This window comes from Amblyomma maculatum, chromosome 5, assembly GCF_055883805.1.
Source record: "Amblyomma maculatum isolate TAMU_Amacu chromosome 5, ASM5588380v1, whole genome shotgun sequence".
Taxonomy (NCBI): Eukaryota; Metazoa; Arthropoda; class Arachnida; order Ixodida; family Ixodidae; genus Amblyomma; species Amblyomma maculatum.
Window position 1 is genome coordinate 40376453 of NC_139348.1, and position 21728 is coordinate 40398180.

General features: G+C 45.7%; 1 protein-coding gene across 5 annotated transcripts in view; it reads right to left on the reverse strand.

Moving 5' to 3' along the window:
• The window catches only part of snama (something that sticks like glue), a 91896-nt gene that overhangs the window by 12519 nt on the left and 57649 nt on the right, over nt 1-21728 (reverse strand). For all 5 annotated transcript variants that reach the window (XM_084603642.1, XM_084603641.1, XM_084603640.1 and 2 more), the window contains exons 10-15: nt 16768-17209; nt 15140-15380; nt 10394-10454; nt 5378-5453; nt 638-828; nt 95-206 (exon numbers count right to left, since the gene is read on the reverse strand). In XM_084603642.1, the coding sequence (XP_084459768.1) occupies nt 95-206; nt 638-828; nt 5378-5453; nt 10394-10454; nt 15140-15380; nt 16768-17209 (1123 nt within the window). The remainder of the gene's footprint in view (nt 1-94; nt 207-637; nt 829-5377; nt 5454-10393; nt 10455-15139; nt 15381-16767; nt 17210-21728) is intronic.

The following is a 21728-nucleotide window of genomic DNA, read 5'->3' on the forward strand; positions in this document are numbered from 1 at the left end:
TCTGGTATGAATGATTTAAATAGACTAAGTTGGTCGAGAAGCATCTAGGAGACTGCTTTACAAGTGACAGTGAGATAATGCTTTCCACACCAACCTCCTCCTGCCATGGTAGTCGTCAGCCGGACCAAAAGGCTTGGTAGCAGGCATGTAGCTGGCCCCAGGGGGTATGGAGAAATGCGGTGGAACTACATTCATCCCTGCAAGACCTGCAAAGAAGAAAGGGTAGTCTGCTCGAAACCTGTTCCAGGAGACGCACTGTAGCCACAAACAACCGTGCAACTCCTACTTCCCAAGTTTATGCTGACGATATCAATAGGAGTTCTTCTAACTGGAACAAGTGACAAACAGAGTGCAGCCCTGCGACACAGGTTGTGACCTTGAAGTGAATCTGCAACAACGCAACTCAATGCAATTGCAGGTCTAGTCAGTCACAACCAGTGGCACTGAGCGACATAAGTCCTTCTAGAAATGACCAAGAAACTTTGAATGCAGAAAACCAAATGCTTGCATGTGGTGGACTGGCAGCTCATTTCTCGATCGACTGTTCTCGTTACAAACGAGCAATGTTCACTTCAGTGACAGTGGCACACTAAGTGAATTAAGCTGTGCTTATCCAAAACAGATGCAAGCCACTCACCGGGGGGCGGTGCTTGTCCGGGAAAAGGTGGCGGTGGCAGGTTTGGTGGTGCCAAGTGGTGACCCTGTGGAGGTGGTGGCAGGTGCAAGGGAGGAGGGTAGCTGCCCCCAGCTCCGCCCCCACCCATCCCTCCACCACTGCCGCTGTACGGCGGGTAGCCGCCCGAGCGGTAGTCGCCGGCCGAACGGAGGCTGCCAATCAAAGCAACAGGCACGCACCAAGGTTAGATCCACCCCCAGACAAAGGGCATTCGTCAATGACAATTCAGAGGAAGACACAGTAAAACTAATGAGAGCCTTCCACGGACTGTTGATGCTGAATGCCACTATATTTACTTCAACATACTGTCAACCCCAGAAAGTAGGGTTATTACAGGAATAGGCATTACAATGGATTAAAATACCTGATCATTAAATGCAGACATCGTCAGAATAGAAAAAAAAAAAAAAAAAAAAAAAAAAAACGGCTTTTTCAGCAAGTTAAACAAAATTGTCAATCGATGACTGCACAGTAATAGATGGATGCAATTCATTCCATTCTGGTACAGATTCTAGGAAGCAGGAGAAGAATAATATTTCGGACAAGACCAATTTTCGTGGCCTAAACCAAGAATCTGCTTAACAGCATAGTGAGACATCATGATGACCACGAGTAAATAAAGGAGTACAGACAACAAATTTTGATGGCATTTTTCTTCTTGTGAATGATGCGTAAGACATTCTGTAAATGGATCACCACGTGGTTTTTGTCTAAGACCAAAAAGTAGTTTACAATTACCTTCTTTTCTCGCAACCAAAACAAGTGAGGAAAAATTAATTTTTCAGCGGCTTTAGGCGAATATCGCATGGCGATTCGTGTACAATATTATCTTACACACCATTATAAAGGATAAAACTTAAAACCAAAAAATAGGTGTACATACTTCTTTAAGACTCTCAGCAGAGTTACCGTACTGCATATCAACAAAAACCATCAAGTTCTAAGGTTCCATCAGAATCAGTTTCAACACTGAGAAGACGGGAGAGTGGCCTTACAGCTTCTTCACTAATTTTCAGACCAAAAATTTTAACAAAGCGATAACTGCAGTGTAATTAATTTATATTTACTTGCGTATAACCTGCACTAAAATTTAAAAAAATAAAAAATGCGTTCAAAAAGTGAGGGTGCGGGTTATCTGCCAATTCTTTCCGTGGGAGAGAGCGGTGGTTGGCTTCACGTGAATGCGCGGGCTCCTCGTGCAGTCCACCATCGTTGCCATCATCGATGCTTGACAAGCCGTTAAGGGGCCAACAAAATGCACAGCAAAATCCACATCCATAGCATGGTCAGTTTTTTTCCATACCATTGTTAACGTTTTGTTCAGCTAGTGGTTATTGGGCCTTTTGTCAGGTGCTGTTTCAATACCCAATGAACCTAGTTTGCACTATTAGCCTGTTTTGTTTTGGCACCATGAGTGCGACTCGGTGGCAATCTTTCACAGCGAAAGAGAAGCTAAAGATTATAGCCACTGCGGAAGAAATCAGCAACAGACCTGCAACAAAACAACACGACGTCGACAAGCCGAGCATTCGTGACTAAAGGAAGCAAAAAAGAAAAAAAAAAAGGTCTTAAAATAATGAACTGGGACCGGAAAGCGTTTCATGGTCCGAAGACTGGCTTGTACCCCAACCTCGAGACGCAGCTTTTCAAGTTCACTGAGGAGCAGAGGAGTCGTGGTCACGCAGTTTCGACAGAGGTGGCTAAAATGGATGCCTTGAAGCTGGCCCGGGAGATGAACGTACCACGTGAGATTCATGCAAGCCATGGATGGCTTCAGCGCTTCACAACAGGACATGGATTCTCGATGCGACGGCGAACAACAATGTGCCAGCGGCTTCCTGATGCTTGCGAGGAAAAAATTGTTGAGCTTGCAACGATATCTCATCGGACTTCGGAAAGAGCACAGTTATTTGCTGCCTCAGGTGAGAAGTGCTCATCAGACCACAGTGTACCTTGCGATGCCGATGAATATGACTATGGAGAAAAAGGAAACCAAATCTGTCAGTGTGCCGACCGGCTGAAATGCCATGCTGTGCTGAGTTATGTTGTGTGCTTTGGCTGCCGGGGCGAACCTACGTCAGTATGTGATATTCAAGCGCAAGATGCTGCCTAGCACACCACCGCCCCCAGGAATGGATGAACAGTGGCCTAGTCAATGACTGGATCTGAGTAATCTGGGAACGCAGACCAGGTGCCTTGCTAGCACGCTGGTCGATGCTCATGCTATATTTTTTCCAAGGGCACTGCACTGATGCGGTGAAGGCTCGCCTCACTGAGACCGGCACCGACCTCGGTGTGATACTTGGCGGCATGACATCCATGCTACAGCCACTCGACGTGTGCCTGGGCAAAACAAGCCGTTAAGGCACACATGAAGCGGATATAAGCCCAGTGAATGGCCGACGGCCTTTACGCCCTCACACCGACGAGATGCGTGCGAAGGCCCGATATCCCACTGCTCTGCCAGTGGAACATGGACGCGTGAAGGCGATACTGGCCAATTTGGTGCGTCAGAGATTTTTAAAAAATGTGCCATCAGTAACAGCTTGGATGGTTCCGAGGAAGACTGTCTTTGAGAGTGGCGATGGAGCCTCAGATGGCAACAGTGAGAGCGGCGACAATTGAGAATCTGATAACCAGAGACACTGTGGCGGTCGTTTGAATAAATTTCTGAAAATGAAATGATCACCGAGTGTGCAGTTGTACCTTTCTAGTGTTTTTTTTTTTTTTTTATATGGAATTCAAAGTTAGGGGTGCAGGCTATATGCAGGGGTGGGGGGTTATCAAGATACTTTGTTGGGCGAGTTGGTACTTATTCATTATTAATATAAACAGCGCGAACATGAAGACAAGGGACAAGAAACAAGAAAGCCACAGTACAAGCGCTGACTCACAACTAAGCCTAAGCCTTTTTTAAAGTAATTTTTTATGCAGCAGGTGAACCCAGGGGTTGTTTCACGTGACTGTTTCGTTTTCTTCATGTTTGTTTTTCTTGGCCTTGGAGTAAACGGCTTAGGCTTAGTTGTGAGTCAGCGCTTGTACTGTGGCTTTCTTGTTTCTTGTCCCTTGTCTTCGTGTTCGCGCTGTTTATATTAATTAATAGTGGGGGGTTATACGCAAGTAAATATGGTACTTCTGCAAACCAAGCAGCAGAAAATGTAAAAACATAATTACAAACAATGCTCTAAAATTTGTGAAAACAGATAATTATTTAGAACTTTGTAATGCCCTGCTAGACATTACAAAGGAAACAAAAGGAAAGGAATAATGTTTCAAGCACTTTTTAAAACTGCGCAATTGGATTCAGTGGTAGAAACATGGGAACAAGGTGGTCACAATGAGTGCTTCCTACCCTAGCAGCGTCACTGCATTTCTTCAATGTCGGCCCCCAATGAGTTGACTGTGCAGAACTCCAAGCTAGACTGTTTTTTTTTTTTTTGTGGGGAACCATGATAAGAGGGTTAGGTTATCGGCATCTCGGATTACTTAACCCATTAACCAACTCCTTTTATTTAATAAAAAAATGAGCCAAAATGGTCTTTCGGTACCGCAACACAATGGGTCGGCCTTAAAAGGTACCGTATTTACTCGCATAATGTTCACACTTTTTTTTGCGGAAAATTGATGCCAAGTTGGAGGGTGCGATAATTATGCGGGGAAAATTTTGAGCAAATGTTTTGGAGCACTAAAAGCAAATTTAAATAGGTGTGAATCGGGATTCTTAGGTCAGCTATTGTAAATATAACCATCACTTTACTTTCAGGCAAAACTTACCCTTGTTATAAAAGTACAGGGTCGCCAAAAGCACAAATTGCTAAAGCACTTTATTTACCACGCGCAGCCTCATCATCACACTCCCCGCGTTCCATGGTATAATGCTCACAGCAGACCATACAGTTCTACTCTCGATCAGAGACTTGATCCAAGTATGTATAGACACTGCAAGCACTGTCTCTAGTAGCGCACTACGCAGAACTCGTTGACACCGAAGAACCTGCTAACAGCACAGTTACTATGCTGTACCCCGTACTCAAACGCTTTCAGCTTAAAAGCAGCTGTATAACTTGCGTACCGCCCCACCTCGATGCGGTATTAAGAACACGGTAGACAGTGGAACAAAGCAAGTAACACGGACGGAACGAAGGAATAATGAGACCCGGAGACACCTCACAAAATGGCGACTATGAGCATCATAAAGATACAAAAAAAAAAAAAAAAAAAAAAAAAACAGCATAACCGATGATGATGATGTACCCGAGCACGCTATCGCAGCCTGGTAGTGGGTGCACACAACGAGGCCAGCTAGGTTCAGTAGCGCTCCAAAGATGGCGCTTGTTACTACTAGGAGACGACTCTCGCGGTGGTAATATTGGTGGTGCAATGGTTATGCGAGGAAAAAAGAAATCTGATTTTTTACGGCCAATGTTGGGGGTGCGAGAATTATGCGAGTAAATACGGTAAATAAACAATTTTTATATGTGGGCAAGGCCAGGACACTGCCGATTCTCGGAGCAGGCTCCGTTGCTACTGCAGAACTGCACCGGGCTGTGCAGAGGCATGTCATAACCAAAGGTTGACGCAACTGAGACTTCCATGTTGACAAATTATCATTTGCAATGACGACTTTTCATCTTTCATTCCCAACAAGCCCTGCACAAGCGACTGCTACGTAGCACGGGCCTCAAGCGGTTGCCTGCTCACCTGCCACCAGGGCCGTAGTCGTGACGCGACCGGTGATGGCCGTAGTCTCCGTGCCGGCTGGTACGATGCAGCGAGCCTGGAAGTGAGCAAAAGGCAAGGGCATGTTCACGGGGCACAAATATGCACAATGATCAGGTGGAACGTTAAGCCCGGCACCACTGCTCGAGCTTCCTGTGATAAGTGCAGTGACGCATTCAGATAGCAGGCAAGATGTGCACACGTCTTCCCACTGGCCGCAAGCAAGGTGCAAAACACCAATGTAGCTGAAACAACTACTATGTGCAAGGATTTCTGAACAAACAACCTCGTGTTTTCAGAACGGGTTCGCCAGTTCAGAGAATCGAGCAGCTGATGAGAAAACAAAGGGCTCTCTCAACGCAGGCCTACAGAGGCTGACTGGAAAATTCACACCTCTATGCTCACTTCCGTAAATTCGGCACACCAAATGACATTGCTGATATGTTGCAAAGTGTGGTGATTAAAATAACTAATCTAAAAGGCACAGTGGCAGGCACCGCATCTCCACCGAATGACGTTGCTGATATGCTGCAAAGTGTGGTGATTAAAATAACGAATTTAAAAGGTACAGTGGCAGGCACCGCATCTCCAACTATGCCATGCGCTGAAGATATTTAGGTCAGTTGATAAACATAAATTCTGCATTATTCTACTTCAATTAACTCCACACTACTAGGGTGTTTCCCGCCACCAATTGCCATGCAGTCAACTCGTAAATGCACTTGTGATGCTGAATTTTCCGCACGTCAGTGGTTCTCACCCATCAGCCATTCAAAATAAATTAATAAGAATTGTAAACTGTGGGGACTCAGTGTCCCAAAGCAAGGACATGGGATGCCACAGAGGAAGGTTTTGGATCCATTCAAACACCAGGCGGTGTTTTGACATGCACCGACATTGCTCACCAGCACATGGGCATCTCAGAACAACTTTGGATAATCCCTTCTTAATCTGCCATTAACCGATTTTTGACTAAGCATTTAAACAAATCCTTGTCAACACAAGTATGACTACTCCTGAAGAGTATTTTCAGAGCCGCTGCTCATCTCCCTTGCTTGGAAGGGGATGCCAAATCAGAAGTCAAAACAAATAGCAAAATCTGGGCGTTTGCCAGTCATGGGCAGTATTGAAGATACATGTATCTTCGATACTATCTTTAGGTACATTTCATGTATCGGTATTAGGTATCGTGTGCTGAAAATAAAGGTATCGGAGTATCAGTATCGAAAATACATATTTAATGTATCGTGTATTTTGAAGATACTCGATACTAAAAAAAACTTCAAATACTGAAACCACTGTGATAATTTTGGGTTGACGACGGTGGCTCAGACGATAGAACAGGCTCTGAGACAGCTCGGCTTGTAGTACCGCCTTAGTTCCCTAAAAATGCCCTGGCCCCTCAGGGTCTAGCACATTTCCAGATTGCCTTTTTTTAAAAATGAAGGAGGCAATGGCAAGTAGGTGCTCATGAGGTGCTTTACTTATAACGACACCGGTTTTAACAACATATCGGTTACAACAATGAACACCTGCTGTACTGTCCACTTTTGTATGTTTTCTATGGTAAAATAGCCCACTTACTACAATGCCCCCTTGCCACATTATCGGTTATAACAATGAAGTCTGGCTCCTGAGTTCTCATGCCAAAAAGTAGTGGAAATCGCGAAATCCTTCAAAAGAAAAAAAAAAAATGAAAAACTCCAGCTGCTGCACCCTCCCCGCCGCGCACTCATACAATAGAACATGTTTTCTGGCCTTCTCCGCATTGTAAGCCACGCGCGCCTTTCTCCCGTTGTCCTTCCACCCCTTGGAAAACAAATGGACTGCGCCCATAGCTCTACGCCACGTCACCCTCCGAAACACAAATGGACTTCGTCAACGCGCCGACAGTGCTGATCCCCTCATCTGCTTTCTCGCCCCTCATTTTGAGCAGTTCTGCCAACGGATTTGGATGTTCGTGCAAGTTGATTGCATCAAAGTCGTTCCTGGCCACGCGGTTTTTCCGTCTCGTTTGAATCACTGCCGAAACGGAAGATGGCTGATCCGCTCGCTGATTATCGGACGACGTTGCCGGTGAAAAGAAAGCGCACGGCTATCGATTTGGAGACGAAGTGCAGTATCGTGAAGGAGTATGCACAATCGCAACCGACAGTGTCGACGATCATCCGCTCCTCTGAGAAGTTCGACAAAGAAAAGTCCTCGCTTGACAATGGGCGCAAACGCGTTCGACAAGGCGCCTGACGACGACAGTGACGGCAACGACAGAGACGATGACGCGGTAGGGCAGGCTGCCTCAACGTTGTTCTCGCAAGAGGCCCTGCACTTGATTCATTCCTTCTGGGGCTTGGTTTTCGCAAGAGACCTTCTGCTGTACTACGTGGTGTATCTAGATGCCATGGAGAAGGATGTCGACACGCTTCGCGTGAGGCAAGCAAGGTTAACGGACCTGGGGTCTTCTCGTGCAAGCCAATGAGATGCACGTGGTGAGATGCTTGTGGTGATTTTACCCTAAGGGCCTGCGTGCCCCAATCTCCTCTGCCTTTAAATAAAAATTTCGTCTCTCTCTCTTCACCCCAGCGTTACTTCGGGATTTCTCAAGCTGAGGGGCAGCCGCGGCAACCTTCTCGTATTTTTTACCACGAAGCTTCTAAGCCTTTAACAGGCGCACAGAGAGAAATGAACAAAGCGGAAACGCAAGGCGAACGCTCAGTATGGATCATGCACATTACTGTACCCGCTCTTCCCACCCTATATTTCGCTAGGCTGCTTGTGCAAGCAATAGCTCTACTTTAATCATGGCTTCAATTCAATGTGAAGTTCTGACAAGGACAGCTGCCCGAAAAATGACTCCGTGCTGGCGTATTCATTAAGCCCTTTCAGAAAAACTGCGATACAGGAATGCTCTAAAGATTCCAGAAAACACAGTAAAATTTCCTAATGCCGCTAATCATATTATCATCTTTATTATGTTAGGATTTCAGCGATGTATTGAAGTATCGAGGATACAGTACCGAGTATCTGTATCGGAACTTGGATTTCGATCCTGTATCTTGTATCAGCATCGGAAATACAATTTTACAATTTATCAGGGTATCGAGTATCGGTATCGAAGATACTTTTTCGAAGTGTCTTGCCCAGCCCTGCCATTTGTTATAACTGTCGGCTAAGCTAGGACCCTTGGACTACTCGGCAACCTTCACAGGTGGTTAAAGGTTCTCTCTGTGCACTGAGAACCACTGTCGTGAGGCACTGCTGTGTCATCAATTTAAGGCACTGCTGTGTCATCAATTTATATTGCTAAATCAAAACTGCACTCAAAAATAAAAAATAAAAGGACACAAAATTTACAGAAACTAGCCCGTTGAGTTAGTGGTAGACAGCGTGGATAAACCCATCTTCGATTGTGGAGGAACCCTGGTTAGCCAGTTAGAAACAAGAAAAACACAGAGTATAGATGTCATTAGTATGTTCTTAGGTAAGAGTCAAAAATATCACTGAAACTCATCTCATAAAACAAGAAGAAAAGCAAAATATGCATTTATTTGGCTGGCCTGTCAATTTCAAAAATGCTGCAATGAAGGCCGCAGACCATGCCCTTACAACTTTGACAGCAACTAAAATAATGTTGACCAACATCCTTCACGAAAACACGTCTCTAACACTTTCCTGTCCGCGGGAAAAAGGGTGGTTTTTGGGTGGTTTCATTATTATTTTTTTTATTTCTTTAACAAAACTTGCTTGGTACAGGAGTGTCTAGTATGAAATTGTAGAGGAAGGATTCCTGTTCACAATGGTATTAGTGACAACATATTTATTGAATAAGTGATAAAAAAAAGAATTACCAGCAAAAAATTGAAGTTAAAACAAACACACAAAAGCTCCAAAGTTTCTTAATACAAATAAACCAAAAATTTTTCATATGCGTTTTTTACAACAGGTACAATGCAACATTGTAGCAAATTCTAGCTTTTTGTGTGGAGTATTCGCTGAGTTAGGAAAGAAAACAGTAGTCGAGGCCAACTATGCCGAGGTAGACCCTTGGCTGTCCTCTAGCAGGAACCCACAACTGCCTGTGCTGCCGGCGGCAAGTAACGCTACCCAAAAGACGTCACCAACAGATAAGAGTTTTGACCTTCAGAACAGTGAAGTGATCTCTTTCGATCAGCGCACAGTTAAAGCGGAAAGTTTTGGGCAGCAAACGCGAAAACTTAAGAGGCATAGCTGTCAACGTTCTGGGTCGATTTGACGTTGTTTCGCTGTCAGTGCTAAAGTCTGAAGAGCTGAATTCATCTTCCGAGTCATCATTGCTGCTGTTCACATCCAAAAACGAGCTTTCAGATGCATCAAGTTCCGCGGAAACGCCCATTTCGGCGCAGCAGGAACGCGTGACGTCGACGCCATGGTGTAAACAAGGAGCGCCGATCACCTGACTCCGGAGACAATTTGGACGGGTGCGGCACGGCAGAAAAATCAAAAGCAAAACTTAAAAAAGGGTTCCTCTATTTCCCATCGGACGACGGCAATTGTCAAGGAGCGTTTCGAAAGCGGGAAAATTCAAATCGTGAAACCATCAATAGGGGGCTATCTGTGGGAATAGGCGCGGACAAAAAAGTGTCAATAAAACATGGCAACTTGGTGGCCCCAAATGGTGACCATCTCTAAGGGCACGCTGACATTTCAACTATGCCAAACCCTCGCCCTAGCGAATACAAACATTTGGACGAGCAAAAGCCAAATTCTTTGAGCTCACATATTCTACTATCTTTGCAATGACCACACAATCCTTCAACCAAATGCTTTATAGGAAGCCCAGCTTTCTTCAAGGAAGAGCACTTTAGCGTGCACTCCATCCAAAAAATATATAATAATAATAAAAAAAAAATTGCTCAAAGTCTCCCCTACCCCCGATTTTCTTTCCACTCCAACCTTGAGAAAATCGGCAAAGCACACCTGGAATCTACATCTACAGCCCAACCAATATACTCGTCCACTCACCTCGTCCAGGTGGTCCCCTGGAAGGGTCCAGAGGAGAATCCCGGTTTGAGCGTCCTGGCATCTGCACAGGCAAAGAAGAGGAAAAAATATTTCAGTCACTTTCGTCACTATTCAGCATGGTCACTGCATAATGAAATACAGTGAAAGCTCGTTAATTCAAACCCCGATAATTCAAATTTTCGGATAATTCGAACTACACTACTTGGTCCGGCCAAGCTCCATAGAGATCTGTGTATAAAAAAGCCCGTTAATTCGAACGCGAGTCGGTTCTGCTACGGATAATTCGAACTAGACACCGCCGCGTCTGGGCGGCTTGGCACACATTACGCGGCAAATAAATAAATAAATAAATAACACCTCCGCGATTGGAAGGCATAATTAGATGCTGCGCATGTCCAAAACAGGGACAGAAGATGGAACCAGGTAAAACCATGGAAGAGTGGGTAAAACTTAAATGGCGCCATGACCGGCGCGGCAACCGGCGGCGTTGGAGGGAGGGAACCGCGGCCGCGGCGGCGGCTGCCTGCTCTCTCTCCTGCGCAACCTCCGTAGCTCGCAACTAAATACTCGTTAATTCCAACCCTGTTAATTTGGAAATAGGGATAAGTACTATCACCGCGGTCCCAGCCAGCACCCATGAAAGGCTACGATTTCGGACAGGCACTATGGGATAATTTTTTTTTTGCGATAGCCATCCATCCTTCCACTTATCAGTTGTCAACGGAAGCAGGCGAGTCAGCCGCGATCATGACGCCAGCTTTTAGCAACGTTCGCTTCACAAGCCCCTTGCTGCTATCCCGCGTTCCGTTCCGATGATTGGAGTGGCAGTAGACGGCCCCTGCCACAGTCGCTCATAGCATGATAAAGGCTCATAGCATGATAAAGCGAACATACTGAAAACGAGGCCGGACAAGCACTGGCACTTTGCCAAGTTCGCTCCCCCCCCCCCCCCCCCTGCTGGAGTAACCGCGGTGCGCAGCATCTTGGCTCACTGCCAAGAAATGTGTTGTGGACCCTGACGACGTTAATGACTGACCCCTTTATTTTTTTTTTTTTTAGATCCGTAGGCACAAATCGGGGCTGTGTGGGTTCATTATGCAAGCGAATTTGTTACGCGACTAAATACGGTGCATTTACTGTAATACAAATGGTTCTTGCCAGTTTTTTCAAGGCCATTCGATAATTCGAACTTTTTCCCCGGTTCCATGAAGTTCGAATTAACGAGCTTTTACTGTACAACAGCGCAAAGAACGGGACGAAACACTGAAGGAGGAAACACGAATTTCCTCCATGTTTCGTCTTGTTTTTCGCGCTGTTATATTTCGTTATGCAGTATGAACTAGCCCGGCATCTTACACTTATGGTCCCTGCAGCTCATTTGTGCAAACCCTATTGTCCACTTTAAACTAAACTCTGTTCCCTAGGGAATAAGCAATAACAGTCCCCAATCGATTTTGCAGTCTTGGAGAAATCTTGGGGGAAGGGGGGGGGGGGGGGGGGGGGGGAGGGGGGGGTTGAAAATCGAACAGCCTTGAAATCCTGTACGAGAAAAACGAAAAGAAAACCCACTTTGCCAGAAAAAAAGAAAAAAAAAAAGACACGAAACAACTGCAAATTTTGCCACTTACTGTGTTCTGCTAGCAATTGTTAATAGAGTACAATCTCGTTAATTTTACCTTCAAGGGACCAGGAAAAAATATTTGAGGCATCGAGTGGGCCCCAATGAGCTGTCAAAACCATTTGCATCACAGTAATTTTTTCAATGAACACCAGTACGATGGTTGTCCTTTCACGAGATGAAACTCAAGTGAGAACAATGGTTTTTACTGGCTTCATCAAGTTCTCTCCTTTGTGTGTATTGTCGGGTATGGCGAAGTTTTCCGAAAAGGTAAAAGCCTCCGCAGCAACCTGAAGCCGTAGGAGTGGTGCCTCTTTTGGAATCGAAAGTTTGAAACGAATAACGCATGTATCCGATTTGGGCGCCGAAGTGAACAGGAGTATTAAAAAATTTTGAATAATATTTTCAAACCATTTTGAAGTTCTAGATTTCAGGAAAATAACCTTTTGAAGGAAGCAATTCATGATCTTATGTTAGAAGTTCGGAAAAAAAAATTGTCTAGACTTTTTCTTTACTGCAAACACACATGAACCCAAAATTCCTTTCCGATATGTAGTTACAAAGCCCGTCACTTGTCAACACTTGGTGTCAGATTTTTTGAAAAGGCCCCTGAACACACACTTGTGATTGATGATCCGTTTGTTTCGAATTCGGCCGCCATTGTGGAGTATTTGCAAAGCAATAACCCGGGTTCAAGCATAATGTTCAGCATCGATGTGTGCGATTTGTTCTATTCGCTTCCACAGGATGACCTCCTACAGTACGTTAAGAAAAGCATAACTGTTGGCTATGATGATGAGGTATTTATTTCGGATTGTGGAGCATCTGTGGAATCTTTTTTGAAACTATAGAAGTTTTCAATCGACTTTTGCAGAGGGGGAAGGAAATCTGTATGCTCTAAAAGCTGGTGTGTAGGATCAAATGTAGCTACCAGTGCAGAGTAGCATCTTATGTCATGTAGATAGGGCGATTAAAAATTAAGTTGGGTGAGTGCATAAAACAAGCCTTTAGTTATGCCGATAATGATTTATTTTGTTTGAGGATGGAGATTTTAAAGGGCACGTAGAAGCAAATTTTTGAGGGTCTTTGACAGTTGCAGGCAAGGTTTAAAATTGACTTTCGAAGTGCCGGAAAACAAGGAGCTACAGTTCTTAGACTGAAGATTGATTTTCACCCATAATCACATCTTTTGGTATTTACAGCAGCGCTCAGAAAGGCACTCGCTTAGTTATCGCTCAGTGCATTCAAAAATAGTTAATTAAATGTGAAATAGCTGTTGCATGTTTAGGGTTAGCACTTTCAAAATAGTGGGTGCATGAAACAGAAAATAGTTTTCATCAGTAGATTCCGAGATCAAAATCAGCAGCTTCTTTGGAAGATGCAATCATGCTTGCATGCAATAAGATCTTGAAGAAGCTTAACTGTTTCAAGAATTGTCATCCATCAGAGCCATCTGGTATGATGACGCCTGCAGTTATCCTTTACTTCATCACTTGTCCCATAGAGTAAAGAAGGTAGGCGCCAGATATGGTATTCAAGTGTTGTACTAAGCCCAGAAAAAACTTTGAAAGGTATGCACCGCAGTTGACAAGCAAGCAAACAAAAAGCAAACGGCAACCGGTAATAGAGCCCGCAAGATAACCAGGTTAAAGTTTGCATCCTTCAGAGTTGAAATTAGAGACTAAATGGCTCTTATTTTAGGCATCACAATCAGAAAGCAGGCATCACACAATGCTTCGACGCAGATGCAGAGCGTTTGCTGCGCAAAGGTATGTCAATTTCTTGCACTCATAATCTTGGTGTAGGGACAGACATTCCCTGCAATTCTTTGCTACCTTTTCGTGTGGCTAATCGCACCCGAAGAATCAATTTAAACCTGCTCTCCAAGAATATGTTCACCCCGCGCCTTCATGCAGCGGCACATCTGATGGTGCAAGAGGGCATGCTCACACACTTAGTGTTAACCCTTTTGCTGTCGGGCGTTTCTGGCCGTGACGCACCCCCAGTGTTGGCTTGGGTTCAGGGAATGAATGTATCAGGGAACGAGCATAGCGATTTATTTTTGATTATGATAGCTATACAAATAACATAATCATCGGAATATGCGCATTTCAGTGTTCTGCAGGTATTGTTAATTAACATCATCATCATAATCAGCCTGATTATAAATTAGATAAGTGAGAATAATATATGAAAAAAATTTCTCGATACTCCTTGACAGTCCGATTCTGAGCTCGGCTCGTATTTATAATGAAAAGAGCCATCGCTCCAGTCCGCAATCGAAGGGCTCACGCGGACAGCCATCTGAAAGTAATTGCACTCATGGAGGGCGCACATCCGGTGGCCCGCACAACGGAGAGAAATGGCATATTATGAAATCAAGATGACTGAGGGAGGTGGAAAAAGGCTAAAACAACCTCCTTTGCTGCTGCTAGCCACGAGCAAGGGCGCGACAAGAGAGAGCAAAAGCAGCTATCGAGTCATGTGTCGAGTCGTAGCAGACACGCCAACAGTATAAAAATAAAAAGTTGCAAACCTGTGGCAGAAGGCAGAACGCACGCATGCACGCACCGCAAAATGCGCGCGCCGCATTATCGCTTAGCGCGATGGAGAAGCGCGCGCGGTGCGACTGCGCCCCCCCCCCCCCCCCCCCCCCAGCAAAGAAGGTGGCGGGGGTGGGCGCGGTCGCTCCATACTCTTCAGTATATACGCACAATGCAACGCGGGGCGAAAATAGGAACTTGTAGAAAGGTATTACAGATGGTGCAGCCTGTCCAAGTGTGCCAGCTTCGCACTCAGGTGCGAAGTTTTGAACGCACAATAGAAAACGTACCGGTACGTCGGTGACACTGGGGAGGAAAAGCGCGAAAACGTACCGGTACGTTCGTAACAGTGAAAGGGTTATGTAATGCCAATGGCTCACCTCCGTCCAGAGCAGGGGTACATGAAACCATTTTATTACGGTACACAGGTCATTTTATTTGGGCGTGAACAGCCTATGGAGTGCCCTGACAGCATGGCAACATGCTGCTTGCCGATGCCTTTATTGGTCAAAAGTATGCAAGGACCCTTGCCAGAAATCGCGGGTACTACGAGCACTGTGAATGATAACTGCAAGTGTCTCTCACCGCAATGGGTCCTGCGTACGAGGGCACGCGTGTAGTGATGGTCGAGATGGTGCACACGCTTTCATCCCCGTTGCCAAATGACGATGGGCTGCCGACTGCGTTTGATCCCCGTAAGGGCGAGTGCTCGTCGTTTGACCGGTGCTGGGGTGACATGGTGAGTGCCTCATCCAAGCTTGGTGCAGCAGGTTCATCGGGGTGCTCGTCTGCAAGGGGCGTTCCCGGAGGGTTCTCACCAGGGGTGCTGCAAAGCAAGCACAGGGCACATGAGTCAAGCAGCACTCCCACAAAGGCTGCATCGTGTAAACTGCAAAAATTTTGTTGAACAGCTAGCTGAACAGCCGCAAAAAAATTTGCTTTCACTGCGTCACACGATATGCACAGCACATACTTGACAAGGAAGGATAATTCTCGAATGCAGATCTGTCAAAATGAATATGCTCTGCTGTATACACAATGCACTCCAAATCTAATGTGATAACATCTTTTTTTTTCTTTTTCTTTTTTTTTTTTTTTTTTTTTTAACGAGTTGTCTATACCAGCCAACAGTCAAAGAAAGTATGCGGTCAGCCGCAATCATGAAGCGGGCTCTTAGCATCGTTCCCTTCAAAAGATGCTTGCTGCTATCACACATTCCAATGATTTTATAGTAGCAGATGGTGGCCACCCCATCGCTGCGTGATAAAGCCGATAAAGCAAACATACAGAAAGCCAGGCTTGCGCAACAGAAAGCCAGGCTTGCGCAACAGGACAAGGCCCCCCCCCCCCCCCCCCCCCCTCCTAAAGCTAACCCCAAGGGACACATCGTGATTTTCTAGCTGGGCACGCTGCCAAGAAATACACTGGACAGAGGCGGTGCGAAAGAGAAAGGCGTGCTAACGACTTCTCTTTTTTTAATTTCTCAGTGGCAAAAGTGAGAGGTGGGTTCTTATGCAAGTAAATATGGTATGTGTACGTGAAGTCTGAACAAAGATTGCTGCATCCAAGGTAGCTGCGCCGGCGTGAGCGATGCGATGCAGAGGTGTGGGCGATGCAGACATACGACTAAATCTAGTTCGCTATAGTATGACAGCGTCCCCTAGAGTCTCTAGATGAGCTGACCTAGACACTCGTATTAGCTCTCTGTCTCAGTTTGCCAACGGATGATGACTAGGATGATACCAGTAGCGATATCTGGCGGCAGCTTTGAGTACTAGGCACTCCGCTCGCTCTTTGCACACGCAGAGAAAAATTATGTGTTCGCATCCGTTTGTTATCCCTCATTATTTGCTCCTGATATACAAAATAACTTCCTGTGCCCTTTTTAGTGCTATTATTGCTAAAATTTCTTGCTTATTTCCTGAATTCATAACTTACATGTTCCCAGCAGTGTTCCATGAACCTATTACTTCATTTGGGCAGCTAAAACATAGCAACCTCGACGCAACGAAATTCGAGACTAATGAAATTTTCGGCTGCACGTAGGACTTCGTTATATTGAGGTTCGACTGTATATGGCAAGTGAAGTAATGGATAAGAAAACATGGCATCAAAGAGGGTTTCCTTCCAAGGAAGATAGTCAAACGCACCCAGAGTTGTGCAAAGTAATGCCATTCTGAAATTTGAAAGCAAAAGCTATAAATCCCACTTACCCAACAGCAGCCGGGCTGCGGCTCGCATCATCTGACACCACTGGTGCCGCTACGGCATCCACCAACGACGGCGCATCACCCACATCTCCGCCGCCACCACTCACGGGGACAACCTTAGCCGGCGAACTCTTCTCCACATCCCTTTCTTCAGGCCGCACAGTGGGAGGAGTGGATGAGCCTTCCACTACATCCTCAACTTGCGGAGACGAGGTCGCGGCCGCAGGTGGTGCAGCAGCAGCAGCAGCAGCAGCAGCAGCAGCAGGAGCAGCAGCAGCGGACGGCACCTGTCCACGCCGCACACGCGTGTACCCAGTCTCGTTCTTGAAGTTGAGCACTGCCGTGCGCAGGAAGCGGTTGGGGATGAGGTTGTTGGGTGAGATGTCAGTCTCGTGGCACACGGGGCACTCATGCTGCTCAGAGTCCAGCAGGGCCTGGCGTACACCTGGCGAGACAAAAACAGGGTGGCAAAGGACAGTTGGCAAACATGAAGGCCACACCTCCAGAAAAGGGTCTCAATTTGAAAAGAAAATTCTGAGCAGCCTGTTGATAGCCTAGCGCTCAAGTGTGCCCCTACAAGATTGAGGCCGACAGCTTTTCTGCAAACGTTCTTCAGAAACTGCATTTGAAATTTTAATAAGCCAAGCACATGGTAACAGATACCAGTCCACGGTGTTGAAACAAAGGCTTTCAAATAAAAATTACTAGCAGTACTCTCCTTTATTAACTTAAACACACATTACTAACATAAAATTGTGTTTTCCCTTAAAGGAGCATAGACACCAAATTTTGGTGGCATTTCTCTTGTTCCTGTATATGAATGTATACGAAACACATTCCTGCATACATCACTATGTGGTTTTTTCCTACGACCATAAAATAATTTTTAACTCAATTTTCTTTTCTTGCCAGCTCCAGTATAATCTCTATCGGTATAATTTCTTGCCAGTTTCAGAATAAACAGATACAATCACTCACTCGATGTGATTCGTATTCTTGAGGCAGGCTGGCCATCCATCACTGGCCATCAGAGTTTGAGTGCACTAAAACGCTTTAGCGTTTTAGTGCACTCAAAGACACGGGAACTACAGTCAAATCTCGATATAACGAATCACGCGGGATCGCCGAAAATCATTTGTTATTTTCAAATGTCGTTGTAATGAAAAACCTGCGGTTATAAGCCAGTGGTCAAGGCCTAGGAACGAAAATGACTTACCTTGGCAGTAAACACGTGCAGACAAACAAGCGCTCAAATGAAAATGTTGCACTCGCTTCAAAGGTGATTTATTTAAAGAAATCTTATTTTCTGCTGGTGCATGCAGCACACACGACCGATTAGAAATGCTTCTAAACTTTCAACTTTGCCCAACACCTCATCGGGCACATCACTACATCGAGCGTTGAAAGTGCGGACTTTGTTCATATGGATTAAAACATCCGAGTGCGATATGGTCTCATCTTCTTCGATGTTCAATGACCCACAGTCGTCTTCAGTCGGGTCGTCATCGTCACTGGACCTTGTCGCGAACGCCATCAATGATCTCCTCGGTCGTCAAGTTCGCCAATGTTAGTGCTGCACTGTCGCTTTCCACATAGTCGTCGAAAGAAGAGACAGCGGGCAGCAGTTTCCCAACCTTGATCCACAAGTCTTCTGGGCTGTTGTCATTCATCTCAGGTCGTCTTAATGATGCACAGGCGCTTTGACAAGCCCTGCTTTCCACCAACAGTTGCTGATGGTTGACGCCTTCAAATTCCACCAAGCTCCCGTGAACATTTCCGCTGCCTGGCAAATGTTGATTGCAGTTGGCTGCTTCAGGCGCAGACTGATAATCAGCCGCTGTACAAGGCACTTCCAAAATTCTGCCTTCACGCTCTTTATAATACCTTAATCGAGCGGGTGCAGCAAAAGATGTGTTGTTTGGCGGCAGAAATTCCAGGCGAACATGCGTCAGGGGAACATTCACGATGTGAGCAGAGCAGTTGTCGACAACCAAAATAATTTTTCTGTCATCCTTCCTCATTTGATCATCGAGTCTGATGAGCCACTCGGAGAACAATTCTCTGGTCATCCAGGCATGTTTGTTCGCACGGTAGTCATACAGTGCCGACATGATGTTCTTCATGCAGCGAGGCTTCGTATACTTGCCGATCACGAGCGGTTTATTCTTCTTCGTGCCTGTTGCAATGCAGCAGAGCAGAATTATCAAGCGAAGATGAGACTTTTTCCCTCCTTTGCACTGTTGTCCTTTGAAGTGCATCATCCGATCTGGCAGCAGCTGGTAAAAACATGCGATTTCGTCCGCATTGAAAATGTCGTCTTCACAGTAAAAGTCAGTAACCTTACGGAAGCGATCATTTCGCCAGGAATCCACGGTTTCTTTGTCAGCAGCCTTTTCCTCGCCTGACACTACCTGCCAAGTTATTCCATTCCTTTGACGGAAACGGAAAAGCAAGCCCACACTTTCTTCAAACCCAGTTATTTCAAGTGCATCGGCAAACTCGCATGCTTTTTCTTGCAGCATTGGGCCAGACACGGGAACGTTTTGCAGTCTGGCGTCTTTAAACCACGTGAGGACAGCCTGGTCCACATCCTGAAAGTTTCCTAGACACAGCCATTTCCTCGTAGGAGCAAGTTGAGATTCCCGGTGAAGTTTTGTAACCTTGTTACGGTCCTTCAAAATTGTGGCGACGGTAGATGAAGCAATGCCACGCTGCCTGCAGAAGTCTATTTGTTTGTTTCCTCCGTCGATTTCTTGCAAAATGTCCACTTTTTACTGCAGTGAAAACTGCTTTCGTTTCTTCTTGGCGCCGTCATTGGCTGCATTCATCTTCTGATTTTTCGCAGTAAGGCCACCAGCAACAAAAAATATCTGTGCGTACATGAACACAAATGACCGACCGACGAACGTCACATAACACAAAGAGATAAAGCCAGGCAACTAGGCCTGCTGAGCCACTGGATATTAAAACACAGATTTGCAGTGGTGCTAGGAGTTGGCGCTAGATATGGCGATGATGACAGCTACTGCCCATGGGACATACACACAGAAACGGCGGTTTCTGTTTCACGCGAGAGTTGCGACGGTGTTAATTTTAGCCGAATTCGTTATACTAATGTTCCTTGATAGCAGCGGAAAAAATAAATTATGTTTGTTATTTTGAAATATGCGTTACATTGAAATTCGTAGTACTGAAATATTTTTACATTGAAAATATTGAAAATCAGTTGAGGATTTTAAAAATATTCGCTAATTTGAAAAATTCGTAATTCTTGTATTCGTAGTAACGAGATTTGACTGTACTGCAGTAAAAGCTCATTAATTCGAACTTCCCGGGAAAAAGTTTGAATGTTCCGATGTTCGAATCATCGAATAGAATCGAAAAAACTGATGAGAACCATTTGCATTACAGAAAATGCAACGTATTTACTCGCTTAACGAACCCATCACATAATGAACCCACCTGCCCGCGAATTTCTCCAAATAATTTGGGGGAAAAAAAAATGAGGGGCGGGGGGTCAGTCATTAGTGCTTAAGCACGTTTACCTTTCACACAGTGTGTTTACCTTTTGACGTTAGCTCTAGCATGGAGGGGGGAAGAAGAACTTGGCAGAGTACCAGCGCTTATCCAGTTGGGCAAGCCTGGTTTTCTGTACTTCTGCTTTATCATGCCATGGGTGTTTGCGGCCACACTGACTACTGCCACTCAAATCAATGGAGCGTGCGATGGCAGCAACCGCCTTTTGAAGGGAACAATGCTAAAAACCAGCGTCATGATTGTGGCTGACCGCCTGCTTTGGTTGACTGGTGGGTGGAAGGATGGACCGCTCTTGCAAAAAAGTTTTCTCGCATAACTTGTAGCGCCCATAGCCTTTCATGGGCTTAGACTGGGACCGCGCCAACACATTTACAGTCGACGACTGATTTTTCGGACATGCTTGATTATTCACTTTTTCTCGGCCCCAGGACATACCTTATAAAGTCAATGTATTATGCTGCTCAAAATTTCGGACACTCTAAGGAGGGCTATTTAATTTTTCAGACATTCCAAGCGTCAACTGGGCAAACTGCCACACATTTTGAGCGGTGTCGCCGCCATTTTGTTTGTTTACTTTTTCCTTCGATAGCCTCGAAACCGGTGCCAGTCTTGCGTGCACGCTGGATCGAGGCTATAATATTTGCCTAGCAGCTTCCGTTTCCGGGACAATGTCGCTGCCAAAGTGCTTTTTTTTTTTTTTTTTTTTTTAGCGTGATCGCTTCTACTGCCTGTTCCTCTAGGTGTTTGCCGTGCGTTTCACGTGCGTTGCCGAGCGTAGTGAGTAGGCCTAGCCGTGGTCGTGCTGATGCGAGAACTACGTTCTGTCGCTACTGTGGCTCGCATTTTATTGAATCGGCTTCAGTTCTGTTTCCTGATTTTGTAAGACTTTTTTTTTTTTTTTTTTTTTTTCGTGCAACGCAACAGGGGGAAGGCACTCAGCCGAGTCGGTGTTGTGATTCAGTGGTCGGTGGTTGTGGTGTACCTCGACAGTGGGAAAACCTACTCTGTCGATTTGCTTGGAGCACTTCCCTTGCCGATGCGTGGAAGTCTGTAGCACCCACAACGCTGCGCAACTGCTTCCGTGACGCGGGATTTGTGCTGAATGACGAGTCGGCTGCCTTGGACGACACCGTCGTCGAGCAGCTGTCAGGCAGTGAGCAGTTCATTCACGACCTTCGCACTGCTGGTGTCGAACTTCCATCGGCCGTCTCGTTTTCAGAGTTCACAGAAGTGGACCACCAGTTGGAACTGTGCTCTGGGTTCATAGATACAGGAATTATTCACCAAGTGCTTGTGGAGTCTGAGAGCGAGGACGACGATGACTCACCTGCAGCGGCACAGCCGACGCAAGCTGAGCTGATGCAAGCGAAATTCAGCTGGATCTGTTAGCACGGAAGCGGAGCGTGGTGCAGAAAGCATTCATGACT